Source organism: Aspergillus costaricaensis, assembly GCF_003184835.1.
Source record: "Aspergillus costaricaensis CBS 115574 unplaced genomic scaffold BO79scaffold_33, whole genome shotgun sequence".
NCBI classification, from domain to species: domain Eukaryota; kingdom Fungi; phylum Ascomycota; class Eurotiomycetes; order Eurotiales; family Aspergillaceae; genus Aspergillus; species Aspergillus costaricensis.
Window position 1 is genome coordinate 239,710 of NW_020291833.1, and position 24,521 is coordinate 264,230.

General features: G+C 51.6%; 12 protein-coding genes across 12 annotated transcripts; 5 read left to right on the top strand and 7 right to left on the bottom strand.

Moving 5' to 3' along the window:
- Positions 1–162: 162 nt before the first annotated feature.
- BO79DRAFT_289990 (putative integral membrane protein) lies at positions 163–1,707 on the top strand (the record flags this gene model as incomplete). The annotated part of the gene is made up of 5 exons (XM_025688841.1): positions 163–312; positions 372–476; positions 534–931; positions 987–1,051; positions 1,109–1,707. The coding sequence occupies 5 exons, from the start codon at positions 163–165 to the stop codon at positions 1,624–1,626; spliced, it is 1,236 nt and encodes a 411-aa protein (XP_025536082.1). The 3' UTR covers positions 1,627–1,707.
- Positions 1,708–3,200: 1,493 nt separating this feature from the next.
- BO79DRAFT_156291 (lactonase family protein) lies at positions 3,201–4,387 on the bottom strand (the record flags this gene model as incomplete). The annotated part of the gene is made up of 3 exons (XM_025678813.1): positions 3,201–4,030; positions 4,082–4,190; positions 4,244–4,387. The coding sequence occupies 3 exons, from the start codon at positions 4,385–4,387 to the stop codon at positions 3,201–3,203; spliced, it is 1,083 nt and encodes a 360-aa protein (XP_025536083.1).
- Positions 4,388–5,299: 912 nt separating this feature from the next.
- On the bottom strand, positions 5,300–6,894 carry egl2 (putative endoglucanase; the record flags this gene model as incomplete). The annotated part of the gene is made up of 5 exons (XM_025687529.1): positions 6,671–6,894; positions 6,404–6,615; positions 6,278–6,342; positions 6,120–6,217; positions 5,300–6,066 (listed from the first exon to the last, which is right to left on the bottom strand). The coding sequence occupies exons 1-5, from the start codon at positions 6,759–6,761 to the stop codon at positions 5,300–5,302; spliced, it is 1,233 nt and encodes a 410-aa protein (XP_025536084.1). The 5' UTR covers positions 6,762–6,894.
- A 614-nt stretch (positions 6,895–7,508) lies between these two features.
- Positions 7,509–9,181, bottom strand: cbhB (putative 1,4-beta-D-glucan-cellobiohydrolyase; the record flags this gene model as incomplete). Its single annotated transcript, XM_025685663.1, has 2 exons — positions 7,581–9,181; positions 7,509–7,526 (listed from the first exon to the last, which is right to left on the bottom strand). The coding sequence occupies exons 1-2, from the start codon at positions 9,135–9,137 to the stop codon at positions 7,509–7,511; spliced, it is 1,575 nt and encodes a 524-aa protein (XP_025536085.1). The 5' UTR covers positions 9,138–9,181.
- Positions 9,182–9,684: 503 nt separating this feature from the next.
- Positions 9,685–10,704, top strand: BO79DRAFT_210963 (formyltetrahydrofolate deformylase). Its single transcript, XM_025682922.1, has one exon. The coding sequence runs from the start codon at positions 9,762–9,764 to the stop codon at positions 10,611–10,613; it is 852 nt and encodes a 283-aa protein (XP_025536086.1). The 5' UTR covers positions 9,685–9,761; the 3' UTR covers positions 10,614–10,704.
- BO79DRAFT_48472 (ammonium transporter) lies at positions 10,657–12,466 on the bottom strand. Its single transcript, XM_025689320.1, has 3 exons — positions 11,733–12,466; positions 10,852–11,687; positions 10,657–10,806 (listed from the first exon to the last, which is right to left on the bottom strand). The coding sequence occupies exons 1-3, from the start codon at positions 12,138–12,140 to the stop codon at positions 10,701–10,703; spliced, it is 1,350 nt and encodes a 449-aa protein (XP_025536087.1). The 5' UTR covers positions 12,141–12,466; the 3' UTR covers positions 10,657–10,700.
- A 711-nt stretch (positions 12,467–13,177) lies between these two features.
- BO79DRAFT_210965 (translocon subunit SSS1) lies at positions 13,178–13,914 on the top strand. The gene is made up of 3 exons (XM_025682923.1): positions 13,178–13,346; positions 13,411–13,497; positions 13,560–13,914. Exons 1-3 carry the CDS (start codon positions 13,262–13,264, stop codon positions 13,598–13,600), a joined length of 213 nt encoding a protein of 70 aa, XP_025536088.1. The 5' UTR covers positions 13,178–13,261; the 3' UTR covers positions 13,601–13,914.
- A 430-nt stretch (positions 13,915–14,344) lies between these two features.
- On the top strand, positions 14,345–15,088 carry BO79DRAFT_201433 (DUF3237 domain-containing protein; the record flags this gene model as incomplete). The annotated part of the gene is made up of 3 exons (XM_025681570.1): positions 14,345–14,616; positions 14,705–14,785; positions 14,872–15,088. Exons 1-3 carry the CDS (start codon positions 14,435–14,437, stop codon positions 15,086–15,088), a joined length of 480 nt encoding a protein of 159 aa, XP_025536089.1. The 5' UTR covers positions 14,345–14,434.
- Positions 15,089–15,167: 79 nt separating this feature from the next.
- On the bottom strand, positions 15,168–17,281 carry BO79DRAFT_179707 (Zn(II)2Cys6 transcription factor; the record flags this gene model as incomplete). Its single annotated transcript, XM_025680049.1, has 4 exons — positions 17,094–17,281; positions 16,004–16,982; positions 15,660–15,960; positions 15,168–15,611 (listed from the first exon to the last, which is right to left on the bottom strand). Exons 1-4 carry the CDS (start codon positions 17,125–17,127, stop codon positions 15,168–15,170), a joined length of 1,758 nt encoding a protein of 585 aa, XP_025536090.1. The 5' UTR covers positions 17,128–17,281.
- A 455-nt stretch (positions 17,282–17,736) lies between these two features.
- BO79DRAFT_273734 (M20 family metallopeptidase) lies at positions 17,737–19,291 on the bottom strand (the record flags this gene model as incomplete). Its single annotated transcript, XM_025687530.1, has 5 exons — positions 17,737–18,046; positions 18,093–18,220; positions 18,270–18,659; positions 18,739–19,121; positions 19,178–19,291. 5 exons carry the CDS (start codon positions 19,289–19,291, stop codon positions 17,817–17,819), a joined length of 1,245 nt encoding a protein of 414 aa, XP_025536091.1. The 3' UTR covers positions 17,737–17,816.
- A 1,090-nt stretch (positions 19,292–20,381) lies between these two features.
- On the top strand, positions 20,382–22,241 carry BO79DRAFT_156279 (MFS general substrate transporter; the record flags this gene model as incomplete). Its single annotated transcript, XM_025678812.1, has 7 exons — positions 20,382–20,548; positions 20,601–20,694; positions 20,742–20,866; positions 20,916–21,074; positions 21,134–21,503; positions 21,575–21,982; positions 22,041–22,241. 7 exons carry the CDS (start codon positions 20,382–20,384, stop codon positions 22,239–22,241), a joined length of 1,524 nt encoding a protein of 507 aa, XP_025536092.1.
- Positions 22,242–22,535: 294 nt separating this feature from the next.
- BO79DRAFT_273739 (uncharacterized protein) lies at positions 22,536–23,893 on the bottom strand (the record flags this gene model as incomplete). Its single annotated transcript, XM_025687531.1, has 2 exons — positions 22,536–23,840; positions 23,891–23,893. 2 exons carry the CDS (start codon positions 23,891–23,893, stop codon positions 22,536–22,538), a joined length of 1,308 nt encoding a protein of 435 aa, XP_025536093.1.
- Positions 23,894–24,521: the final 628 nt, after the last annotated feature.

Below are 24,521 nucleotides of genomic sequence, written 5' to 3' on the forward strand. Positions count from 1 at the left end.
GCACCGTTTGGGATCCGACGCGATTAGCTTCGTGTCTACTGCTAGTCCCGGTACTGGTTCTGGACCTCCCCGGCATTTCGGGACTTCTCATATATTGGGTCATCCCCACCCCGCGGGAGCTGAGCTGAGCTTTCTCGAACATGCCTCGACTGCGTCTGTAGCATGGCTAAGGATGACCGCAGCCTCGAGGTCAAGGCGGTTGCGGCCGCCTTTATGTCAGTTGCATGTGTGACTGTCATACTACGATGTTATGTGCGCGGATGGATCGTGCGAGCCTTCGGCTGGGATGACTGGGCCATGGTGGTGGCCATGGTACGTCTGATCCTGTATTGACTTCCAACGTATGGTGTTCTAATCAGCAGCATGTCTAGGGCTTCTACGCCATGTTCTCGGGATGCATGATTGGAGGCAGTATATACGGTACTGGACGACGTTTCAAAGACTTGGATGCGCATCAGCGTGTAACCGCCATGGAGGTGGGTACTCCTTTCCTTTCACCCTCACACATTCAACCTAACCTGGGCCGACTATAGTACTGGTGGTTTTGTGAAATCGCCTATTGTTTTGCGGCCGTCGCCTGTAAAATCTCCGTCTGCATTTTCTTGATGCGCATTACTGTTCGACGCCTTCATATCTGGATCCTCTGGACCGTCATGGTCTTGACCGTCATTGCCGGCATGGTCTTCATGTTCATCATGTTGCTGCAGTGCAAGCCGCTCGCCTACTTCTGGACTCGCAAGGCCTTCAACCCGGATATCCACGGCCACTGCATGGACATTCAAATCGTCATCGCCATGACCTACGTATACAGTGGGTTCGCAGCACTGTGCGATTTTACCGTCGGGCTTTTGCCTATCTTCCTTGTGCGCAAGTTGCACATGAAGCATAAAACGAAAATGGCCGTGGTGGGCATTCTGAGTATGGCATGCATGTATGTTACCTTGCTACTTCGAAGCATAACCGATGAAACTAACCAACTCCAACAGCGCCTCCTCTGCCACCATCATCCGTATCCCATGGGTACATACCTTCGCGGACTGGGACTTCCTCTGTACGCCTCTCACTCTATCCAAACCCACACAAACCCCTTTACTAACCCAACCACCAGACGCAACCGTCGAAATCGCCCTCTGGTCCAACATCGAATGCGGCCTAGGTATCACCGCCGGCAGTCTCGCCACCCTCCGCCCCCTTCTCCGCAAATGGCTCGGCTCCAGCGCCGACCACAACTACGACGCATCCCCTTTCCCCGGTCCCTCCGGCTCGCGCCCGCTCGGCAAAAGCGGCGGCATGGGACGCAGCCACGACCGGCCCTACCCACTAGGCTCGCTCGACGAAGCCGCCGTGCAGAACCGTCTCCGGCCAGACAAACTGGCCGTGACCGTAACGACGATCCAAAGCCAGGTGGACCCCGATACGCGACTCTGGCGCGGCGGGTCATCCAACAGCAGTGAGGAACGGCTGACGGGATCCTCGGGCAACGCGGAGCGGACGCATGGAACAATCCCCGAGGGGTCTGATTTGGAATTAGGCATGGGATTAGGTATCCATCGGACGTTTGAAGTGACGCAGACTTCCTCGGGAGGCACGTCACATAGTACTGTGGGGGTGAGGGAGCATGTCTGATACTGATACCTTTGACTTTTTTCGATTGATCGATTCCCCTGGGTGTATACGTTATTTGGGTTGCATTGGGCTGGAGTGGGTGGATCTTTCCTTTGTTTTATGCTTTTTCCTTTTTGATTTCCCTGATATTTTGGGATTAATGAACATCGCATATATTGCATCTATAGCATGTTGCATAGAGCGAGCGCATGAATATAATGATTTACTTCGTTACCGATCCAATTTCATGGTGAAAACCGCGTACTATACGGAGTACTTGGCAGTGATGTGGACTCGTCAGATCTAGAAAAGCTTGGTAGACTTGCATCGGGATCTGGCATTTCGGACGAACCCCGGACTACGTAGATAGTTCTCGATTGATAGATCACATTCGGTGGTTGATGATCGATCGACCGATCGATCAATCAATTGCCGACAGTTCGCATATGCAGGGAAAGTTGAAGTATCGAGTCGGGATGCATCCCGGTTGGGCGGAGAATACAGCCGGTGCGAGTATGTTTACTACTACTATTATCTATACTTCGTAGAGTAGTGAGTGGTTAGCTTGGAGTAACGGTACTTTGGAGCTGTAAACTACTGATGACTTACCAGTTAACGGTCTTGTGAGGTATCAATTTCTACTATTATATACATAGTATGCGCAAGTGTTGACGCACTAACCACTAAGCCAAGAAATATACTACTCGACGTCCTACCAGTATTCGTATTCGTATAAATAAATAGTAGTAAGAAGGATCCTGCCGCCGTTAGCGACGTACTCATAATTAACGAAGCCGGTAGTGGAGAACATCATAACATGACATGACATGACAGGATAGTATGATATGATATAATATGATATATCACCAGTAGTTATACAGTGGCCACAGTCAGTCCTAGCCAAGGAACAAGAACCAAGGATTGCTTGCAGATATCACCTTAATATACTATGTTATAGTACTACTGTCTGGTGAATCGGGATTTGTATTCGGGATTTATATCTTGAAACTTGGATGGGATTTGAAGCTAAGGGGTCTGAAGAAGGGCGGTTGTGGTTCTGGGCCTGTTCGGGTTCATTCGGGATGAGTTATTTATTTCAAGCGTGGTATAGGAGGGGATTGGGTATTGATGCATATTGATTGCTTCACTGCGCTGTATAATATAGTTAGTATGTACGAAGTAGTACTTTGGAAGGTTCTGATATATCATATTGTAGTTGTATACTCGCGCTTTTGCTAGCGATTTTGTACAGGTTTGATTATAAGGTCTAGTAGTCATAGGAGGATTGTTCTGGGAGGGAATGTCAGTTCAGTTCGGGCGGAATCTTAGCAGTGACCTGGTCTGGTAGGTTAGATGGTAGTAGTAGTAGAGTGTACCTTAATGTGGTAGTGAGTAGGTCTTTGTATTAGTCAATGTTGAGGTGTCAATTACATTCTCTGCGGGATTGTTGTTCTACTCTGTAGTCAGTTAGTAGTGTGAGAGATACTTCTGGTGAGTGCTGTACTATCGCTTTTAGTATTTTGCAGTGATTTGGTACATCCTCTGCAGAGGCATCAAGCATATCATCGTCTATTTACATTCTATATACTTTTCCATTAATCATACCAAATAGCATTCATACCGAATCCCTTCTCCGGGATATCCACACGCGCAACCCGAGCCAACGTCTCATCCTTGAAGCGGTAGATCTCGACAAATCCAAGCTGGTCATCGCACAGCGCCAACCACTCATCGCTAAAGTCGCACGGGCTAACCGCGTTCGAGTGTCCACCACTCGTCGACGTAGGGTGAATGAACAGCTGCTTCTCAATGTTACCGTTCGGGCCCAGCTTGAACGCCGTGATGTATCCCGTGACATCGAAGTGGTTACTACGGGTCGTGGCAAAGAGGTACTCGCCGCTGCGGGTAGTGAAGGTAACGTCGCCGCGGTACTTGTTGCGCGGGGGCAGACCCTGGGGCAACAGGGGGTATGTGATGTGGGTGAAGACGGGCTTGTGTGTGCGCTCGTCGATGACGTACACGGCCAGACGGTTGCCAGCTTCCATCAGGGCGTACAGGTATTTGCCGCTGGGGTGCATCTCGACCCAGCGGGGGTGGTCATCGGGAGAGGGAGCCTCGATGCAGTCGACCAGGGTCAGCTTGCCGGTTTCGGGGTCCTTCAAGTGTGTCCAGATCTTGTTGGCCTGGAGATCGGCGGAGTAGAGGTAGGTTTCGGTGGGGTCGAAGACCATGCCGTGGATACCGGTGTTGGGCTCGTACTCGTAGTTCTGGATGTTCTCGACGAGAGCGCCATCGGGACCGGCAGAGAAGACGTTGCCGTAGCCGGCATATTTGTAGAAGGGGTTGCCGTAGACGTTGTAGGGGGGCTTGTGGGCGGCGAGGACGAAGATGGCGCGGGTGTTGGTGTCGGCGCTGGCGGCGAGTTCTGAGAAGTTAGCGAGGTCCATGGCAGAGGAGAGAGAGAGGGAATACACACCGTGACCAGCAACAGGGTGAGAGGCTTGGTGAACAATCTCCGTGGGGCTGTGGACGGCGAAGCTGTTCCATTTCTTCATGGCGGCGCCATATATGGCCTTCTTGTCGTGCTGGAGGGGAGTGAGCGGGGAGTAGCGGAGGACGCATTGAAGACTATGCCTACCGAGAAAGTCATCCAGGAGATGGGCTCAGCCTCGGGGATGTCGGTCTTCTTGACGAGGTCGAGAGTGAGGGCCTCATCGTCAAAGGCGACAGTGTAGATGCGGCCTGGAGGGGTCCAGGTACCGACCATAAGATGATGCTTCATGTTGGCGGGGGCGGTAGGAGTGAAGAGGGAGGCTGTGAGAGTGAAAGGGAGGGGTGCGCGTTTGGTAGGAATAGTAGAGAAGAGGGGTGATCGAGCAATGGCACGGAACATAGTCCCCTGGAGACAGGAGAAGATGAAGAGGAAGAGCCAAAGATGCGATCGGGAATGAAGGCGAGAAGCGCAGCCGACATTTCGCCCAATGCGGTAATGCGGGGAGCCGGCATCCGCGACCGGCAATCCGGGGTTGCCGATACAGCAGAAATATTCAAGTATGCTCAAGGGTTCAATTATCGTTAGAATTGTTATAGTATTCGAATTCTCTCCGTTATTATATCAGCCCTATCCAATAAGAGAGATATCTGGTTCTACCATTGTGGATGTTGAGGCATGGCATGGCACGTGCGCTGCCAATCCTCCAGATCTATCAGTTCAGCCCTTATTATGGAGTATTCTTAGCAAACTCCAGTACCTAAACTGTCTGCCACTTACTCTGGTCGAGGAATATTACACAGACTGAACAAGCCCTCAACCCCTAGGGCTACAGGTTTACAATTGACTCATGTCTCCTCCAGAGAAGGCATCCCACTCCATCCCATCCACAGCTTTACCACTCCACACTATTACAAACATAAAGAAGAAACAAACATGATAAAAAAAAGAAAGAAATAAAGTTGTACATGACTATCAGCATACCTTGTAAATAACCTTAACCCTGTCTCACTGCATATGCCTGACTACACCCAATCACACCCCACAGAAATGGATAAACCCTTCGGGGCAGATCCGCGGCAATTCCCATTGCCGGCCGGGAACGCGCTTAGCCGAGACTTTCCAGACTATCAGTAGTTGGTATACAACCTCACATATCATTCTCACTCACTCACTCATTGATATATATAGCTAAGTAACTCATCACAAACACTGAGAATACCACGCATTCTCCACCGTGCAAGTATATCCATCCGCACAAGTCGTCGCCCCAGTCCATCCCTGCCCACCACACTGCGCATAATGCGCAGCCACAGCCGTCGATGTAGCAGTAGCAGCAGCAGTGGTAGTAGTCACCTTGCTCGTAGTAGCACTCCCAGCAGCAGACGTACTGGTGGCACTCGTCACCACACTTGTAGTAGAAGACCCGGAAGAGGATGAACCAGGAGTATACCCCTCCAACACGCTCAAATAATACTCATACGCAATGCCATCATCCGGCTCCAACGAAAAGATATAATCCCCCCACCAAGGTCCAGCAGACCACCACATCCCCCCTAACCAAACATCACTCGCATCGACCATTGCATCCAACATGCCAGTGACCGCCTCCTCACAAACACTATTCGCGCCGCCCGCGAACTCTCCCAACACCGCCTGCTTCCCATTCTCCCTCAGCCAGCTCGTGGCATCGGCAATGCGCTCCGCACCGATCGTTGAGCTAACGCATGTCGAGCTTGTCCCGGAGCCATCACTGTCCAGGTACTGGTGCATTTCGTAGATGAGATGATCGTTGGGGTCGGTCAGGTTGACGAGGTTCGTGTTGGTGGTGGTCCAAGTCCAGGCACCCGTGTAGGAATTGCCTTCGACGAAGATGTATTGCGTGGTGGCGCCGGTGGCGCGGATGGCCGTGATGGCAGCCTGGTTGAGGTTCAGGACTAGGGTTTGGTCTTCGTCGTGGAATTCATTGTCTATCTCACTATTAGTATATGTTGCTGAAGATTGGGGAAGGTAGGGTAGGTACTGGTATCGAAGATGACCAGGTCATTGTCGGTGAACTCGCTGGCTACTGTTGTCCAGAAGGCTGCGAAGTCACTCGTTGAAGTAATGATGTTGCCATAGCTGGATAGCATATCATATTAGTGCTATACCAAAGGAGAGTGAATGAAGGGAAAGACATACTATCTCCCAAAGTTATGCGGATCCACCACCGCATAAGCACCCAGATCTGTAATGGTTTGCACCGTCTACACCACACCCCCATTACCATCAGCAACAGCACATCTTAAACCCGACAAGGGAACTTACAGCCTTCAAATCAGCCATATACGTCGCATCCGCCGCACCAGTCAACTCATTTGGCACCAACCGCTCCATGAGAAACGGCACGCGAAAGATATTCATCCCCGCACTATGCAGCGTCTCGATGGCCGTCGCATCAGGCCAGATGTAATCCGTGCCCAGAGTACCGGGGATATTCCCGGAGCCGAATTCAGCACCAGACTCGTTGCTACCGAACCCTGCTCACTTATCAACATGTGACTTTAGAAAGGGTAGTAGAGGAAGAAGAGGTACATTGAAAGCCCGAAGACCGCTTTGCCCTCGGACTGCTACTCGCAGTCCAGGCTTGAACGAGCAAGACAGCTACAAGGGAGAGAGTCTTCATCTTGCTCTGTCACACAGTATCCGTTTCTCTTCTTTGGCTGTGCTTCATACCAATCTGTCAAGACAGATGAAACCAGTCATTTATATCCATCCCATCACAAACGATCACACATTCTGCCAGAATACTATCCAACTACCCGGCAGCCGGACCGACAATCCATAACACTCCATCAGAAACCCATCGGCCCATTTCCTAAACAAGAACGGGCAACCGGATTCGTCACGGGTGCGCAAAAGAAACCAAGAACCAACCGGTTTGTAGGTAACTTGGTTCATGCTCTTTCCCCTTTGCTGATCCGGAAAGGACCGGATCGTCATCGCTTCGGGAAAGGGGGAATGGAACGGAAAACTAAAGCCAAGCTTCCTGCAGAGGATGCATGTATTGGGTGCGGAGAATATCCCGTCCAGCCATGTGGTGTGTCTGGGGTTGGCGCTGGTCATGTCAGCACTACTTTAGGCTTTCCGCACGGATGGTCTGCAGATATGTGAGTAGAGGGGAAGGAGTTATTAGGTGATGGTTGATTGATTGATTGATTGGCTTGTGCCTAAGTTGGGCGTCGGGTACGGGAAGTTAATTTATTATATATAGTATTGGTATAGTGTAGTGTGATTTGAGGAAAGTGGTTGGTAGATTCGGTGTCAAGTGATCATGTCATATTGCTCCCTAGTAATCTTAACTAAATTGTAGTACGTGTGCTAACTACCATTCACTAACTAATCCCTAATCTTCCCCACACTGTCGTCTCGACTATCGTCCAGAAGGTATCTACAAACACTGCGAGTAGTACGCATTCTGATACGTGCAAGTGTATCCACTCACGCAAGTGGTCGGACCCGTCCAGCTCTGTCCACCACACTGTCCATATGCCTGCGCCGCCGAAGTAGAACTGCTACCGCTGCTGGTCGTCGTGGTAGTCTTCAAGGTCGTTGAAGTCGCCTTCGTGGTAGTAGAGCTGGAGCTGGAGCTTGACCCCGACCCCGAAGAAGATCCACTGGAGTAAGTCGAGCCAATGGGCCCGAACTTGATGTTCGAGTACGTGACATACGCATTGGGTGAATCCGCCTCCACAGTAGCCGGGACACCCGAGTCAGTGCTACAAGTACCGCGAGCCACACCCGGTGTCGAGGCCGACGAGTTGACGGGGTAGTCGCTGTCGAGCCAGAGCATGTTAGCGGCGTAGTCATCCCACAGACTCAAGACCAAGACCATTCCATTCGCCATAGCCTCGCCCATGCCTGCGAGACCGCCGTGCGTGTCAAACACGTTCTCATCGCCAAACAGAGTCTTTTCTGATTCACAGAAATCGGAAGTGATCGAGCTGCCGTTGACGCTGGAGTAGGTGGAGGCGCCGTTGGCGATGACCTCGCCGTTTTGCACGTACAACCGCTTGATCTCGGTCAGGGTACCGGAGGAGGTGCCGTCGTCGGTGATGAACTGGGTGACGACGGTGAAGGGGCTGTTCGTGTCGACAGTCAGGCCGGGGCCGTAAAAGTCCGTGTTGCCCAGACGGTAGGGGTTGTAGTCGCAGCCGTCGGGGTCGCAAGTGCCACTGTAGCGGTCGCCGCTGGCGCTGTAGGTTCCACCGCAGGAGTCGCCGTCGCACATGGTCTGGCTGGCGGAGTCGCATGGGTGTGCGGTGAAGGCATTGGAGATGCTGTTCGCTTCCCAGACGTCCATCTCGGCACAGCAAGAGCCGTGGTCGCCAACACCGGTGTTGACGTTGTTGCTAGAGGGCTCCCAGCCGTCGCAGTTGGCTTCGCCGTTGATGAACTTCAGGTCGCGGGGGCACTGCGAATCGCAGTATCCGGTACCGTATTTGGCGCCGGCCTTGTTGCCAGAGTACTCCGAGGTGCCGCCGTCAGCGTCCATGGCGACGAAGTACAGCGCGCCGTTGAGACCGCAGGGGAGGTTGGAAACGTCCACGTCAAAGGTGAACTCCTGGCCGAGGAGCTTGAACATCTCATAGGTACTGTCATCGCTCATGAGGTACAGCCGGGACCCGATATTCTTGCTGGAGCCCTGGGTGACGAAGTTCAGGCGCAGCTCGTCGCCGGAGGTAGTCACACCGTAGGTCGCCTCGTAAGTGGCACCATCGAGCGCGCAGTTCGCGGCGCAGGTCACATCGTCGGTACAGATCGAGGTGTCCCACTCGTTGCCGGTGTAGCAGTTGGTGGAGCTGGAGGTCGAGTGCACCCAGCGCCAATTGGCATCAATGACCACCTCGCCGTTATTGGTAGTGCAGCTGCCACTGCTGGTGCAGGTTTGCCAGGTCAAAGACGGATGCGTCTCAGTGGTGTAGGTTCCAACCTGCTGAGCATTGGCAGTGGCAAGGATGGAGAGCAGCAGAGCTGCTCGGTAGATCTGAAAGGAAGACATTGCGATTCACTGCTTGAGCTCTTGGGCTTCTGAGTTCTGCTGTGATGAATGCGGATGCTGTGATGATGATCATAGGGGAAAGTCGAGCTCTTTATACCTTTGCAAATGCATGCTGCCTATCTCAAAATTCCATGATCACGGATATGTTACGGCTATACGGACCGCATCCCGGCATGGCACGTAGAGTAGACTGATTTCCTCGTCGCCCAATCTTGAAGCCATCGTGACAAGCGACCTCAAAGGAGACCGTTCCCTTTACCAAAATGGCAATCCGGCAGTCTGGTGGCGCCGCCACAATAAGCAGGAGACAATGCCGTTGTGCATCCGGCAATCCGCACGGGACAACCATCACACGAGCCCAAAGAGGAAATCCAGTGCAGACCATGTGACTTGCAGCGTAGCCCTACTAGCAAGCCCTAATCTTATCAATCACCGCACCCCGCCTGAGTCATCAAATCATGACCGAAACCGGGCAAAGATCCTCGCTGTTTCGCGGCGGGGCGCCCAACGGCCGAAATTCAATTCTGCTTCGTTGTCAGGAACTGAAGTCATTCCTAAGAGCAACCCACTGCTTGATTCAACATCACCCCACCACCTCGGTATCCCTCAGCAGCAACCACCACCATGAGCTACATCCTCACCCTCTCCTGCCCCGACCGCCCGGGCATCGTGCACGCCGTGACCGCCTACCTGGTGCAACAAAACCTCAACATCATCGACAGCAGCCAATATGGCGACCCGACCAGCCAGCGCTTCTTCATGCGCGTGCACTTCAAGGATGAATCCTCCCCTGCCAAGTCCCTCGACGACCTGCGCGCCGCCTTCCAGCCCACCGCCGAGTCCCTGACCATGACCTTCCAGCTCGTCCCCGCCTCCTCCAAGCCACGCGTGCTGATCATGGTCTCCAAGATCGGCCACTGTCTTAACGACCTCCTCTTCCGCGCCTCGACCGGCCAGCTCCCCATCGAGATCCCTCTGATCGTCTCCAACCACCCCGATTTCGCTACCCTGGCTGCTACCTACAACATCCCCTTCTTGCATCTCCCCGTCACCGCCGACACCAAGCCCCAGCAGGAGGGACGCATCTTGGAGCTCATCCGCGAACACAACATCGATCTGGTTGTTCTGGCCCGTTACATGCAGGTTCTATCGCCTACGCTGTGCGAGGCTATGTCTGGAAAGATTATCAACATCCACCACAGCTTCTTGCCCAGCTTCAAGGGTGCTAAGCCTTACCACCAGGCTTTCGACCGTGGTGTTAAGATTGTCGGTGCTACCGCGCACTTTGTCACCAGTGATTTGGATGAGGGTCCGATTATTGAGCAGAATGTTGTTCGCGTCAACCATGCTATGAGCCCCAAGGAGTTGACCCATGCTGGTTCCAACGTTGAGAGCAATGTCTTGGCTACGGCCGTGAAGTACTTCGCTGAGCGGAGAGTCCTGCTCAACGGACACAAGACTGTTGTCTTCAACTAGGTTATATTTTTGGCAGTATGGTGGTATATAGAGGATGGAAAATAATGTTGTTACTCTGACTGGACGGCGCTAGCGCTGACCTGAATGTTACAAGCGAATTCCCTCGAAGGGATGGTAATCTTCTTCTCCAGCCCATTGTTCCTCGTGCAGAGATTCGCCCATTTGGGATTTGTCCATTCCCGCGATCACGTCCCTACTAAAGTTAGTTGCGTTCATAAGCTGGGGGCGGTGCACGTACTCATCCGTCGCCAATACCTCAAAACCGGGCACACAGTCCACCAAGGCATACAGAATGTAGCTTCCCCCAAAGCTCCATACGAACCCGATCAGCGCTTCGACGATTTGTATTCCTAGCTGTCTCCAGTTGCCATCGAAGAAACACCCGCCGACGATGTCGGTGACGCCGTCGTATGCTGCGACTTCTCGTTGCGCAAATAGGCCAGTTACAATCGTGCCCAAGAACCCACCCAGGCAGTGTGTAGCAAACGTGTCCCCGTTGTCGACCCAGCGCAGAAGCTTCGCTCGTTTGGTTAACTTGATTTTGAGAGCTTGATACCCGCATGCAGCACCTAGGACGCCAAAACCCATTGCCGTGCTCATGTCGATGAAGCCTGCGCTCGGCGTGATTAGAACGAGTCCTGCGATCGCGCCTAAGAAAGTGCTGTCCAAACTCCACTTTCCGGTCTCCCAGTAGGTCAGACTCGCCCAGGTGAGAGCGCCTGAGGAGGCGCAGAGATTCGTCACGCAGGCAGTCATGACACTCTTAAAGTTGAGAGCGAGCGTAGTTCCCGCGTCAAAGGCAAGCCACGCATTCCATATGATGATCAGGGCTAGCAGTTGGCACAAAGTGTTGTGTGGCCGATGCAATAACAGGTGCTGCGGGGTTCGAATCTGAGAGCGTCGCGACCGAAACAGGGGGTAGGAAAGGTATACACTCATTGCTGTGGCGGTGGCACCGCTGCAAATATGCACGGGAGTGCCTCCGGCAAAGTCGAGAGCACCAAGATTCGCGAGAAAGCCGTTCTCCGACCAGACCATGTGGGCTAGAGGAGCATATATGAATGTACACCAGAGCTAGAGAAATTAGCAAATGTTGAGGGACGAGGAGACTGCTCTTACAAAGATAAATGGAATCAATGGAAGGAGCCGACCGCGCTCACAAGCTCCTCCGATTGCAATAGCGCACACGGTCGCGCAGAAGATGAGCTGAAACTCTGAGAAGAGAATCTCAGGAATCGAGCCAACCGGTTCAGCGAGGACGCCGATATGAAATACTTTGCTGAAGCCCCCAAAGAAGCCATTGCCTTCACCGTAAGCGAGCGAATATCCCAGCATCCACCATTGGATCGAGCAGACGGCGACCGCCAAAAGGCCTGGGTAGAACGAAGCAATGCTATTGAAACGAGTGGAGTAGCCAGAGTAGGCGAGCCCGACAGCCGGGATAATAAGCCAGCAGAAGACAGAGCAGACAAGAATGAATAGCGTATCGATTTTGTCGCAGGCTTCCCAAGCTGTTTGGACAGACATGGTGACTGTTGTACTGGCGGTCCCTGGTGCTTGCTGTTGAGTAAACAAAAGGGGTATCTTAAATATCGTAATAGTCCATAGCTGCTCGGTACTAGTGATTTGTATCGGGGTCTGGTGCTGACACAATGAGAACGAATCAAGCCTGTAGAGCTTATCAGCTCAGTAGTCATGACAGATATAATTGGTTGGGATGCACTATCATGTCGATCGCCGAGCCCAGCTCCTGCAAGACGATGCTCGGATAGGGAAGTGCAACCAGCTGTAATTTCGATGCAGCACGGCGGGGTGAGACTAATAGTTAGTCCGCCGGAGATGCAGGGCGACCTGAGGGATTTGATCACAGCGATGTTTGTAGCAGAACAGTCATTGGCAGGATGTAGATTGCCTTTATGCAATCTTGTGAATAATAATTTGCAGGTCTCAGGGAGACGAGAGTGAGAAATTGTATCTAGCTGATGGGTGTTAGCGTCAGGCAGCCATACTCATTGCTTTTAGCCTTTGAACACATGCGTCTGGAGCTCATTGTGATGGATCATAGGAAACCCGCATCAAGCGACGCGCTCTTAGGCATGTTTTGGTCTGCAATTCCATGGAGCGATGTCGAGTTTGTCTGGGCAGCACCATTGCTTCGTTGGCCGTCATCACGCCTCCAAAGTAGCAGCAGTCGAGTTTAGTATGTCAGGATCAGTATCATCGCTCGATGGGTGCTATTAGCACTTGTCCATTAAGTGGCTAGAAATCACGACTGAACAGCATGGTGGTTCATGGAGTCCAAGATGAAATCGAGAAGAAAAGAAGAGCGCGAACGAGAACCCCCACAATCGGAAAAGAGTATCTATCCCAATGGAGCAACTCGGGATACGATCCGGGGTAAACCGGGACCCTCCCCAGCCACATTGGTGACCGTGCCACAAGCACTCAGCCACACCCGTGACCAACCAACTGATACGTGGCCAGGACCTCGGAGAGTAGATAATCCGCCCCTTTCGAGTCCGACCGAGCGACGCCATTATTCGCCGACCACCAAAAGAGCACAGCTGGCCCATTCGCGTTCATCCATCCATCCCCATTTCACCTCGCCTCCATTGACACCTCAGCATCCATTCCTTCGCTTCGTCAAAATGTCCGACCAGGTGCAAGAGCTCCTCAACGTCCCTCGGGAGTTCCTCAGGGATGGCGTGCAGTTTGTCCACCGCAGTCAGAAGCGTGAGTTGGCCCGTTGCTCGTGCAGCACTCCTCTGGATTCAAGCTAATAAGTTTTGCTATATAGCCGACAAGCGCGAGTTCATCAAGATCAGCCAGGCTGTCGGTACTGGCTTCCTGATCATGGGATTCATCGGTTACATTGTCAAGCTGAGTATGTTGCTCTTTGGGAGCTGGATTAACCCCCTGCTAGATCGGTAAACTGACTGAATGTAGTCCACATCCCCGTTAACAACGTCCTCGTCGGTGGCGCGTAAACGAACACTCCATCATCCATTCTATCCGGTGTCAAGCGAAGAAAGAATCATAAGGTCATCATATCCTTATTGGCGAATCGCGAGCTAGGGTGCGCATGCGGATGCGATCTTCAAACGAGCGTGTAACATTATACCCGCTTGATGGATGAGCAGACTGCCGATGCAGTCTCGCTCGACGCGGAGACCAGTCATTGGAAACTGGCATATGTGCATAATTAGTCTGGGCAGGCGTTTAGGGTGTGCTGTTAATATATCCATTGAATTATGGCAAGCTGCTATTAAACCACAGAAATCCTAACCTATAATGAATCTATACCCAGTATCTGTGTCCTCACTACCATTGACTCGGAATCAATAATCATATTTCCAAAGCTTCGAACACCTAACTGAGTAAATCATGGCACACCCCAACATTATCCCAACTCCCAGTCCCAAAATATATACCATCCAATGATCAGCACTCAACTCAAACCAACTTAAACATGATGTCACCACTCCAGCCATCACCCTCTACATACAAACCAACTTCACATCCATAATCCAATTGCAATCCCCTTAGTACTAGACAACTCCCTACACTACAGCATCTACCAGCACCACCACCAACTTACTCCGAGGCCCCCACACCCGACTGCCGATATCCGTTCCCATTAGTACTCATATACTTCTTCTCCACCGGAATACTCCACGCACACCACAACCTCGTTCACATACATATAACAGTCCTCCTCACCCAATTTATACCTCTAATTCCACATCGACACCCTCAACCCTCTCTTTCTCAAACCAACCCCCCCCAATTGACCTCAACCGAAAACAAAGAAAACAAAGAAAATGGAGCCCATCTCCCCACCCCCAACCCTAACCCACCTCTTCACACTCCGGTGCGCCGTCGACCCACCCCTCGAAATCGGCACGGGACCGTACGGCCGTCGACGCTGCGTGCCCATCAAGTCTGGCACTGTGAGGGGGAAGTATCTCGTGGGAGAGGTTGTTCCCGGAGGGGCGGATTTTATGTACCTAATCCCATGTCATACCCATACCTCACTGGATGATTGAATAGTTGGATTGGGATTGAAGGCTAACTATGGGGTGATGGTGCAGGCTAGTCGAAGAGAATCAGACGACGCATGTGAATACGAATTATGTGATTAAGAGTGAGGATGGGGCGTATATATATGTTAGGTTGGTATTTAGTCTATTGTGATCTATTTGAGGGTTGAAAGAGGAAGTTGGAGATGGTATATGCTAATGTTGATGGACATGTGTAGGACGGAAGGAACCCGGTCTGGACCCCCCGAAGTGCTAAAGGCGTTGATGGAAGGCGATGGTGTTGATCCGGCGAGTTACTGGTTCCATCTACATATCAAACTGGAGACAGGACATGAGAAGTACCGGTGGATGTCGAACCGGGTGATTGTGGGACGGGCGACGAGGGCAAAGGGGGAGGTTGCGTATGATGCGTATTTCTTGGAAAATTTGTCATAAATCCAGGACAATTATGGAATAATGTATATAATGGTTACATATTAAAGTATCTGGTATACAAGGTATCATATATATGGTATCACTGCAAACGGATCTGGTGGTTGCGCAGCAATTCCGCCAGATTCGCATACTCCCCTGCGCTCGCGTCCTGGCGAGCAAGTACCTCCTCTGCGAGTTGAAAGGCCCATAGGTGTTCTGAGTGGAATGATCGCAGCTCGTAGAGCCGCTCACGTAACCACTCGCGTTGTGCTGGGTCGTCGGTTTCGACTATGGCCATTAGGAGTGGCCAGTGTAGTCGTCGTAAGAGGCGCGGGTCTGCGACGTATTGTTTGTGGGCGTTGTCGATAATGTTGTTGAGGGCTTGGCGATGCAGTGCGGCTGGTGGGCGGGCTGTATCGAAGAGACGACGGTGGAAGAGGATCAGGGCGTAGAAGTTGTTCACGGCCATGTAGATGGTGTTGAGCGTGCGGCGGGTGGAGCCCGGACTGGCGAGTTTGGCGGTCAAAAGAAGGTCGGAATATTTCTGTACTGGTTAGCATGGAGATTAAGATAATACCAGGGGTTGACATACATCTCGAACCGTCATCATCTCGGCGAACAGTGCGTCGCCAGACTCGGTATGTTTCTCGTCCAAGCATTTCCAGAGCTTATGCCATAATGTGTATCCGACGTGTACAAACTCCAGCCCCCGGTAGTTCTCCATGTCGTCCGATACCTCCTGGTCCGGGTATTGCTTTCCCCAGAAACATCGACTCCAGAGCCGTGCGCAGCGATACAGATGGTCCGGGTGAAGGGATTCATTGCCGGAGTTGAGCACGTAGTCGTAGAGCGACTCTGTAGTTCCGATCGACCGACGATTGACATCGATGTATCTGATCGATTAGCGACGCCTACTAAAGCAAGAAGTATACTTACAGTATCCATAGCAAGAACTGGTCCGAGATGAATGAAGCCCTAGATACCGTATCACTGGGTTGATCCGCCTCCATTGCCAGCAACACCTCGTTGACATCGCGCACATGGAACAATTCCGGATGTGTCTCCAGCAAAGACCGCACTCCCTGCAGATGGAGGTGGAGATGACGCACACAATGACCGAATTGCCATTCGTATGCGACCATGAGGAACATGGTTGCGAAAATCATCTCAAGCTCCGCAAACGACACCTGAGGTTTAGGGGTTTCCAGTAATTGCCGGAACTCCTTGACGGCCATGCCATAGTGGTACCGGCCGTGATCCTCGGCGGTCGGACGACCTGGTGACCGGACAACCAGACCATTCCGATGCATATCACTTGCAGACAAAGCCAAGATCATGCGCATGATGACCTTGCTGGTAGCCGCGGGCCCCTCATACAGATAGCGGAAGCTGCTCCATTGCCAATTCTTCATGTAATAGAACACCACAGACGAGGAAGGGAAGTACTGAAAGTATTTCTGATCATGCTCCGACAAGACGAGCGAATTGGTGCAGGGCAGAGCACCTGTTCCGGGCAGGGGCCGGTAGAGTGGCGATGGTTGCGCATAGGGCGGAAACGGCCATCCCGTGGGGAAACTGACATCTGGGGAAACCGGGGTTAAATCCGGGGCTGGTCCGGGGGACTGCCGATGCCAGAGGGCAGCTAGAGTGTTGGCATAATGAGGATGAAGAATGCTGTTGGTCACGGCAGCGCGAACAGGAGAGGGAGTGGTCGCAGATGGGGAGGAGCAAGTGGTGATGCCATCGCTGGTCGGCCAACGAGGTTGCGCGGGCTGCAGATGCCGAACCGGGGCATTGGCCTTGCCGCGCTTAACGGGGATCCCCCATTCACAGTTCAGTCGTAGATTGAAGCAGCGTTTGCAGACTGGACGCTCCTCCCCGCATTTTACTTTACGACGGCGGCAGGTGCTGCAGCCTGTAAGATGCGAGTCAGTCAGTCAGTCAGTCAACAATTGTCCGTCCGCTGGGATCTTTTTTTCCCGAGCTTTCCGCCGACTCCGGGGAACTCGGGCAAGGGTTGGCATACCATTCTTCGAGCGAGGCGCGTTCCGACCCGACATGGAATGAATGGCCCACTCGTGAAGGAATCGGATCAGCCGGCAGGCATTAGTAAAAAGCAGAAGAAGACAGCCGATATCACGGATTTTAAGCGAGGGGCAGTGGGTGATGCAGCGGGAAAGTTCATCGGGAAAAAGAAATTCGGAGGGACACAAAATTGACTGGAAGCGAAATGACCTTCCAGGCGCTTAGTCAGCGGCAGGACAGCTGGGGACTGACTCGTACAGGGCTGGCTGGGGGGCAGAAAGTAGTTGAAGATGGTAGCAAGTATCTAGAAAGTGTGCTTCTCTGGAAGGTGAATTTCTACAGACTTGGAGAGGGGTCTGATCTCAGTTTGGGGTAGTTTTGCCCCGTCGTAGAGCTAACGTCCACATCCTGGTCTTAGTGACGCCCACTAAGGAGTCACCGTGGTTTGAGCATAGCTACTAGTAGCTGGCGCATCGCCAGGGTCAAGGTCATCAATCGTGCGTTCGTGATCTGCGCTGAGAAAGATTATACTTCTATCGGGTATACAAACAAAGTGACAGACGCCATGTTTCACCTTCTCCGAGTAATATCGCCGAGGATATACCGAGAAATATCCTGACGGCTGTCTGTAAGACATCAAGCATGAGAGTTGTTCCGAGCATGCACTCGAAAAATAAGGTGGTGCTTCGATGCCGAGAATGTCATTGAGGCAGTGTATCCTGCCTTACTCCTGGATACACTCCTTCCACTGCTTCTGCGCAATCCCGAACAACTCATCGCTCGTCACCATCTCCCACCCAATCAGCGCCAGAGACTTGCCTACAATCACCGCCTCTTGATGAGCGTAATCGGTTCCAGCCGCTGCAGCAAATTTGGGATGATGGGGGAAGGAGCCTGGCTCATCCGTGATACCAAACATGGTGTGTAGGGTCGGAACAATGTAGCTCACATTGCCTAGAGAAGTCAGCATGGTACCTTGACAAGAAGCATGAACACCTACCGATATCCGATGATCCTGTCATGACCTTATCAAGACTTGCAATGACATTCCGGTCATACTTGGACATGTGCGCTTTATAGCGGTCGCACAGGGTGTCGTTGATCTTGACGTCGGTATACAATTCATTCCTGGTCTGGTCAGCTCACCTTCTGTTGCTCCGATTGTTGACAGACCTACTCAATAATCTTCGCCTCACAACCTGTAGCCAATGCACCTGCCTCAATGCAGTTCCGCACTTTGACCATAAGTTGGTTCAACCCTTTCAATGTCGGGCTGCGAACCTGCCAGTACGCTTTAGTGTACGAGGGAATTATGTTGGCCACCGTGGGCGTATCCAGGAAAGCACAGTGTATGCGCTCATCTGGGCGAAGTTGCTGGCGCAGTACAGCCACGTTGTTGTACGATGTCACCAAGGCATCGAGGGCATTGATTCCTTCCCAAGGGTTGCCGCCAGCATGGGCACTCCGACCTGTGAACTCGCAATGTATCTCTTTCCGAGCGTTCATTCGCACACCACCGACGCTGTCCGCTACGACGCCAGGGAATAGTTCTTTGGGTCCTGCGTGACTGAGAAGGTCAGTATGCCGAAAGGGAAACGCAACCCAATGGATACGATAAGCAGCATAAAGAATTGGGCAATACGTACGCCATCAACGACACATCCACACCCTTGTATGCACCCAAGTCAATCAGCTTGGCCTTGCCACCGCCATTCTCCTCTGCCGGAGTACCCAAAAGCTGAGTGCGACCGGGGATACCGAATTGTTTCAGGACAGTCGACAGCGCTAGGAAGGCAGCCATACTGCTGGTAGTGATGAGATTATGACCACAGGCGTGGCCGATGTCAGGTAGCGCATCATATTCGGCATTGAAGTTAATTAAGCGTCCACCCGATCCGCTGAGTGCCTCAAAGGAGGTGTCCAGTCCGTATGCGTGACGGGTTACGGTGAAGCCTTGCTTCTCGAGGAAGTCGCAGATAGTGTCATGGGCGCGATGCTCTTGGTAGGCTGTTTCTGGATTACACCAGATCTGTGGTAGAATCGATGATCAGAATCATTCCAAGGGAAAGAGAGTTACGTGCCTACCTCTCGGTTGAGCTCTCGTAGCGATGTTTTCGCCGACTCCAAGGCTGCATCAATTGCCACCTTCACTTCGTCGATCGTTGGCACGGTTTGGGTAATGGTCTGCGTTGCAGTCATTGTGGTGATGGTCTGTCAATCTTGCTCTCAGCTGGTTGGAATGCAGGGAAGAGCTCCCGACATCGTCTGCCGGGGCGTCATATATGTCCTTCCCTCCCCCATCCTCGCCTTGCTATCGCGGCAAGGGATAAGCGTGGAGAACCTCGGCCGACGAGATGGGCAAATCCCGGACATTCAGGTGAAGCCCATGATAGGATGACTCGGGTAACCATTACAAACAAGTGTCACTTGCAACGATGACTCCATCTGCACCCCGCATCGCGGAAGATTGTCGTTATCAAATCCGCCCCGACATCCACGGGAAACCCAGAGCATAAGCCATTAATAATACCTCCGCTATCACGCTATCAAACGCTATCAGACTTATCAGGGTCGTTGGCTCGGCAGATAACAGTGGATCAAGGTATTAAATGAGCCCTTCGTCCCTGACCAACACGAGGCGTTTCTCCGCACGATCAAATCTGTGGGGGAGGCGCAGTCGCGAGTTTTCCGGAAGATGGACCCAGCATTAAGTTCTCGAACCAGTGGAAACCCAAGGATAAGCGTGGTGGAGAGTTGCCGGTTCAGCTGCCGGCATTGCGATGAACGATAACCTGCTTGTCATCTTGCCGACCGACGCTTCGTATTGGCGCATCTGCCGACGGCGTTGCTTGGATCTGCTGCCATATCGCAACCCCAGATTCTAACCTACTCGAGTCACCGCACGGATATCGTTTTCCTCTTTCACGACCAACATGGCTTCATCGATTTCATTGGGCCATTCATCGTCTACCGAATGTAAACAGATACTAGATAGGGAAAGTCAATCACCGGCATTTGACTCACGGCCAAGTCCCCGACCTCGCCACCATCGTGATGAGCACAGACAGGGCATCAGAGCGGTATCGGCTTGTCAAGTTACCCCGGTGGAGGTACGTGTATCAATCGCTGATCGCGGAAGTTGTGCGCTTGATTCCGTGGGTGCTGTTGGTTAAGGTTTGCTCACTGGTTATCTTATAACCGATGGGCCTCATCTGTACCGGTAGTAGTATAAACAGTAAACCAATTCCGTGCCATCATGCCGTGGCAGCTCTCACGAAACCAAACCATCATGGAGAAGCAACATACAGACCCCCCTCCCGGGGTGACCCCCGAATTAGACGATCTAAAACTGAAGGAAGAAGCAACCCTGGCCCGGGATGTCGGACTGGGACAAGTATTGGAGGTGGAAGCCACCCCAGAGCAGGAACGAAAGGTTCTGCGAAAGCTGGACATAATGTATGTGTAATTTGTATAGCATTAAATGTTCTTTGCTCACTGCTCGAACAAGATTGATCCCTCTGATGGGAGTCTGTTACATGATGCAATACATGGACAAGCTGGCTCTGAGTCAAGCTACTCTGTTCAACCTCAGGCAGGATTTGGTATGTTGCCATTCCCAACAAGAATAATTTATACTAACTTCAAACAGAACCTCAAGGGACAAGAATATACCTGGACATCTGCTGTCTTCTATTTCGGGTACTTTGCTTGGAGTTGGCCAAGCTCGTATCTCATCGTCCGTCTGCCAATTGGCAAATACATTAGTGCCTCAGTGTTTGTGCATCCCCTAATCCTACCCCATAATACCACTAATACCAAATAGATTAATATGGGGAGGCATCCTAATGTGCCACGCCGCAGCAAAGAACTTCGGGGGTCTAATGGCTGCCCGGTTCTTCCTAGGAGTGGGCGAAGCCGCCATTGCCCCGGGATTCTCCCTCATCACAGGCATGTTCTACAAGCGTGAGGAACAACCAGCACGGTACGCCTCCCCCATAGCCAGAATAATTACTACAGATATTCAAACTAACAACTAACAAGGCAATCGGCCTGGTTCCTCGGAAACTGCATTTCCACCGTCATCGGCGGTGTCGTAGCCTACGGGATTGGCAGCATCAAAACCGACGCCGTATCTAGCTGGCAACTCCTCTTCCTCGTCCTCGGCGCCATCACAGCATTCATCTCCTTTTTCCTCATCTTCCTTCTCCCCGACTCCCCCAAGAAAGCCATCTTCCTCACCAAACCCGAGCGCGCCATCGCCATGCACCGCACCCTCGCCAACAAAACCGGTGTCGCGGACGAGGGATCATTCAGATGGGACCAAGCCTGGCAGGCACTCCGCGACCCTCAAACCTGGTTCCTGGTGCTGTACACATTCTCCGTGAACCTCTGCAACGGCGGAATCACTAGCGTAAGCCCCCGTCCCCAACATAAATTTCAGAATCCTCATCCATCCCGATAACACTAACAATAACCTACCAGTTCTCCTCCATAATCATCAACGGCTTCGGCTTCTCCCAAATCCGCTCCCTCCTTATGCAAATGCCTCTCGGTGGCGCCCAAGTCGTCTTCCTCATCCTCACCGCCGGCATCGCAACCTTCGTCCCACACACCCGAATCCTCATGATGATCTTCAACACCCTCACCTCCCTGATCGGCATGATACTCGTCTGGAAGCTCGACGAAGATAACCGTCGAGGCAGACTCACGGGCCTGGCCCTGGGCGCTGTCTTCGCAGTCAATATTCCCCTCTCGCTGAGCATCATCAGTTCGAATGTCGCCGGGTTCACGAAACGAAGTACCACCAGCGCATTGTTGTTTGTTGCATACTGTGTGGGGAATATTGTCGGGCCGCAGTTCTTTTATACCTCCGAGGAGCCTTATTATCCGGTATGTTTTCTTCCATTTGTTTATGGAGGGGCGGTATGCTAATGATGGCCATGTGTAGACAGGTATGAAGGCGGCTACTTCGGGACTGGCGTTGGGGGCATTCTTCTTGGTGTGTTTGCTGGTGTATTATATCTGGGAGAATAAGAGGAGGGATAGACTGTATGGAGTTCCGGGCCAGATGACGGAAAGTCAGGAGTTGGCGTTGGGGTTGTCGAGTAAGACGGATTTGGAGATTGAGGATTTTAGATATGTTGTGTAGGTTTCATAATAGAACACTACGGTTTAAGAGTTCAAAAGTCGGTTAATTGCTAGCGGGTAGATGAATAGAGTGGAAAGAGAACAGGGGTGAACTGTGAAAGTATCAATGGAAAGAAAGGCACATTAAGTGAGAATATGGTGGAATGAAAGGGGGCTGGTTATAGGTCAATTGATTTATATCTAGAGGTGGGAGGAAACATGGTATTTAATGTAGGTTATTGGTCTATCAGTAGAAAAAGAAAACAACCGCTTGCTCGATACACAACAGAAGGCACTGATAGATGAACAAAACATATCAATTGTCATGTCGCGGGTCCCAAAACGGATAGTCATCAGAGAGAATAGGTACGTTCCATTCGATGAGTCTCTCGTCATCCCACAAAGCGTATTGCCACGGACGGTGCTTATTAGTAGCCCCAAACTCATACATGTCATAAAACACCTGGGCAAAATTGAGATCGTCTCGAAGCCATATCCTCTCCCATGCTAGGTTAGGCCGTTCAAACGACGGTAATGATTTCAGGAATTCTCGAAGTCCATTCCTGTCCGTGCCGAAGTTGAATTTGTCTGCAGGGTAGAACAGTTCCATTTGATCATTGTCGCTCGGTCTCGGCCAGATTCCGAAGTCATAGAAATATAACCTAAATGATCGCACGTTGATGAGGACCAGGTTCCGGCGGGCGAGGAATTGTTTTTCCCGCAGGATTTTGCATAGGAGTGAGGGCCCTTTCGAGGCCAGGCTCTCTCTCTTGTCCATTGGGTCTTCGAAATCATCACAGTCCGTGTACCAGCAACCAGGTGGTGGTCGTTGATCTTCTGGCAGCTCGTCAAAGAACATGCAACCTGTCTGCACTAGGCTGTCGGATACTTCGCGGAGTATCGATTCGTATCGGTAGCAGCAGTGTTCCCATAGACAGCTGAATTCTTCAACTTCCCAGGGACTCACATGACCAAAGAACAGACGCCACATCTCCCCGCCAGTGAACACATCTTGCTCCTCTTGCCAATCGTTGTCCTCCGAGGTGTGCTCCGCATCCACAGTACGTTCGATTGAACCGAAGATATTTCCGTAGATTTGCAACCGATAGAAGGCACGGATGATGCGTCGTTTCTCCGTCTCTGTTAAGACTAGAGGTATGATGTCGCTCTCCCACCTGGTCTCATCCATCCATACCGGTCGCCTAATGGTTCTGCAGAAATCCTCTAGGAATAATAGGGCCTGGTTATGTAAATGCAGCAACTGCACTGTCTCCTGGGTATTTGCTGGTTCATCTAGAAGCTGCGCAGGTGGAGTTTCCGGCCGAGGTGTCTTGTAGCTGTAATTTCGGCTCTCAAGAAGTGCGATGATTTTTTCTTTATTGGATTGCTCGGAAGCGTACAAGCCTTTGGAACGGATGGCGGCTATTGCATCGGTCATGTCAACCAAGCCAGCATGGTGCTTCTGTAGAAGGCTCCGAAGAAGGTCTTTCTTCACTAGCTCAAAGGCTTCATAGTACACAGGCGATGCACGTAATAGCGACCACAGTGTACCGGGATCAGGTATGGTGAATAGGATGGAAATACGCAGTTCCACCGGGATGCCTTCCAGGGTGGGCACAGCCTGATCTGAAGTTAGCACATGCACCGTCAAGAATGGTAATATACACGAACCATGTTCGGAATATATATTATTTGAGATCCTGTTCCTTTCAGACAAAAGTTGATGATAAGGAGGTGGTGAGGATGGCGTGAAAGGTGATAATGAAAATGTAAGAGAAAGCAAGTTGAGGTGAGGGGAAGAGAAAATGAAGATGATCCCACCGCATCTTTGAGTTGATGTGATTTTCCATCGCCAATTAGTCGCCGCACATCAATATTGCGAGAAACCATCACAATCAGAGAGGTGTGATCTGTGGTAAGATCAATGCCTCACCGCGTCTCTAACTGTCGGCTCGAAGGCGTCTCTTCGGAGCGATTCAGTAAGGAACCTATAAAGCTGAACAAGAAAAGGGGGTTAATGTGGCGACTCTGTTTTGTTCTCCCTGGGTTGATGAAGCTACGGTCGTTCATATCCGGTCTTTGAGTTACTCGTGTTTTCCTGCATGCTCGGTTATGTTTTGAACTATTCTTATGTGTCATTGCTTTGTCAAATTCCCGTACTTTCTTGCGTTCTTGTTTGGTGTAATCTATGTTTTAGTTTGGCACAAATTCAATCGTAACTCCTGTCGCTTCTAGTAGAGCCCTAGAAATGCAATAGGTTGACTTCTCATATTATAGCTCTTTTTTTGCTTTTAACTTCATA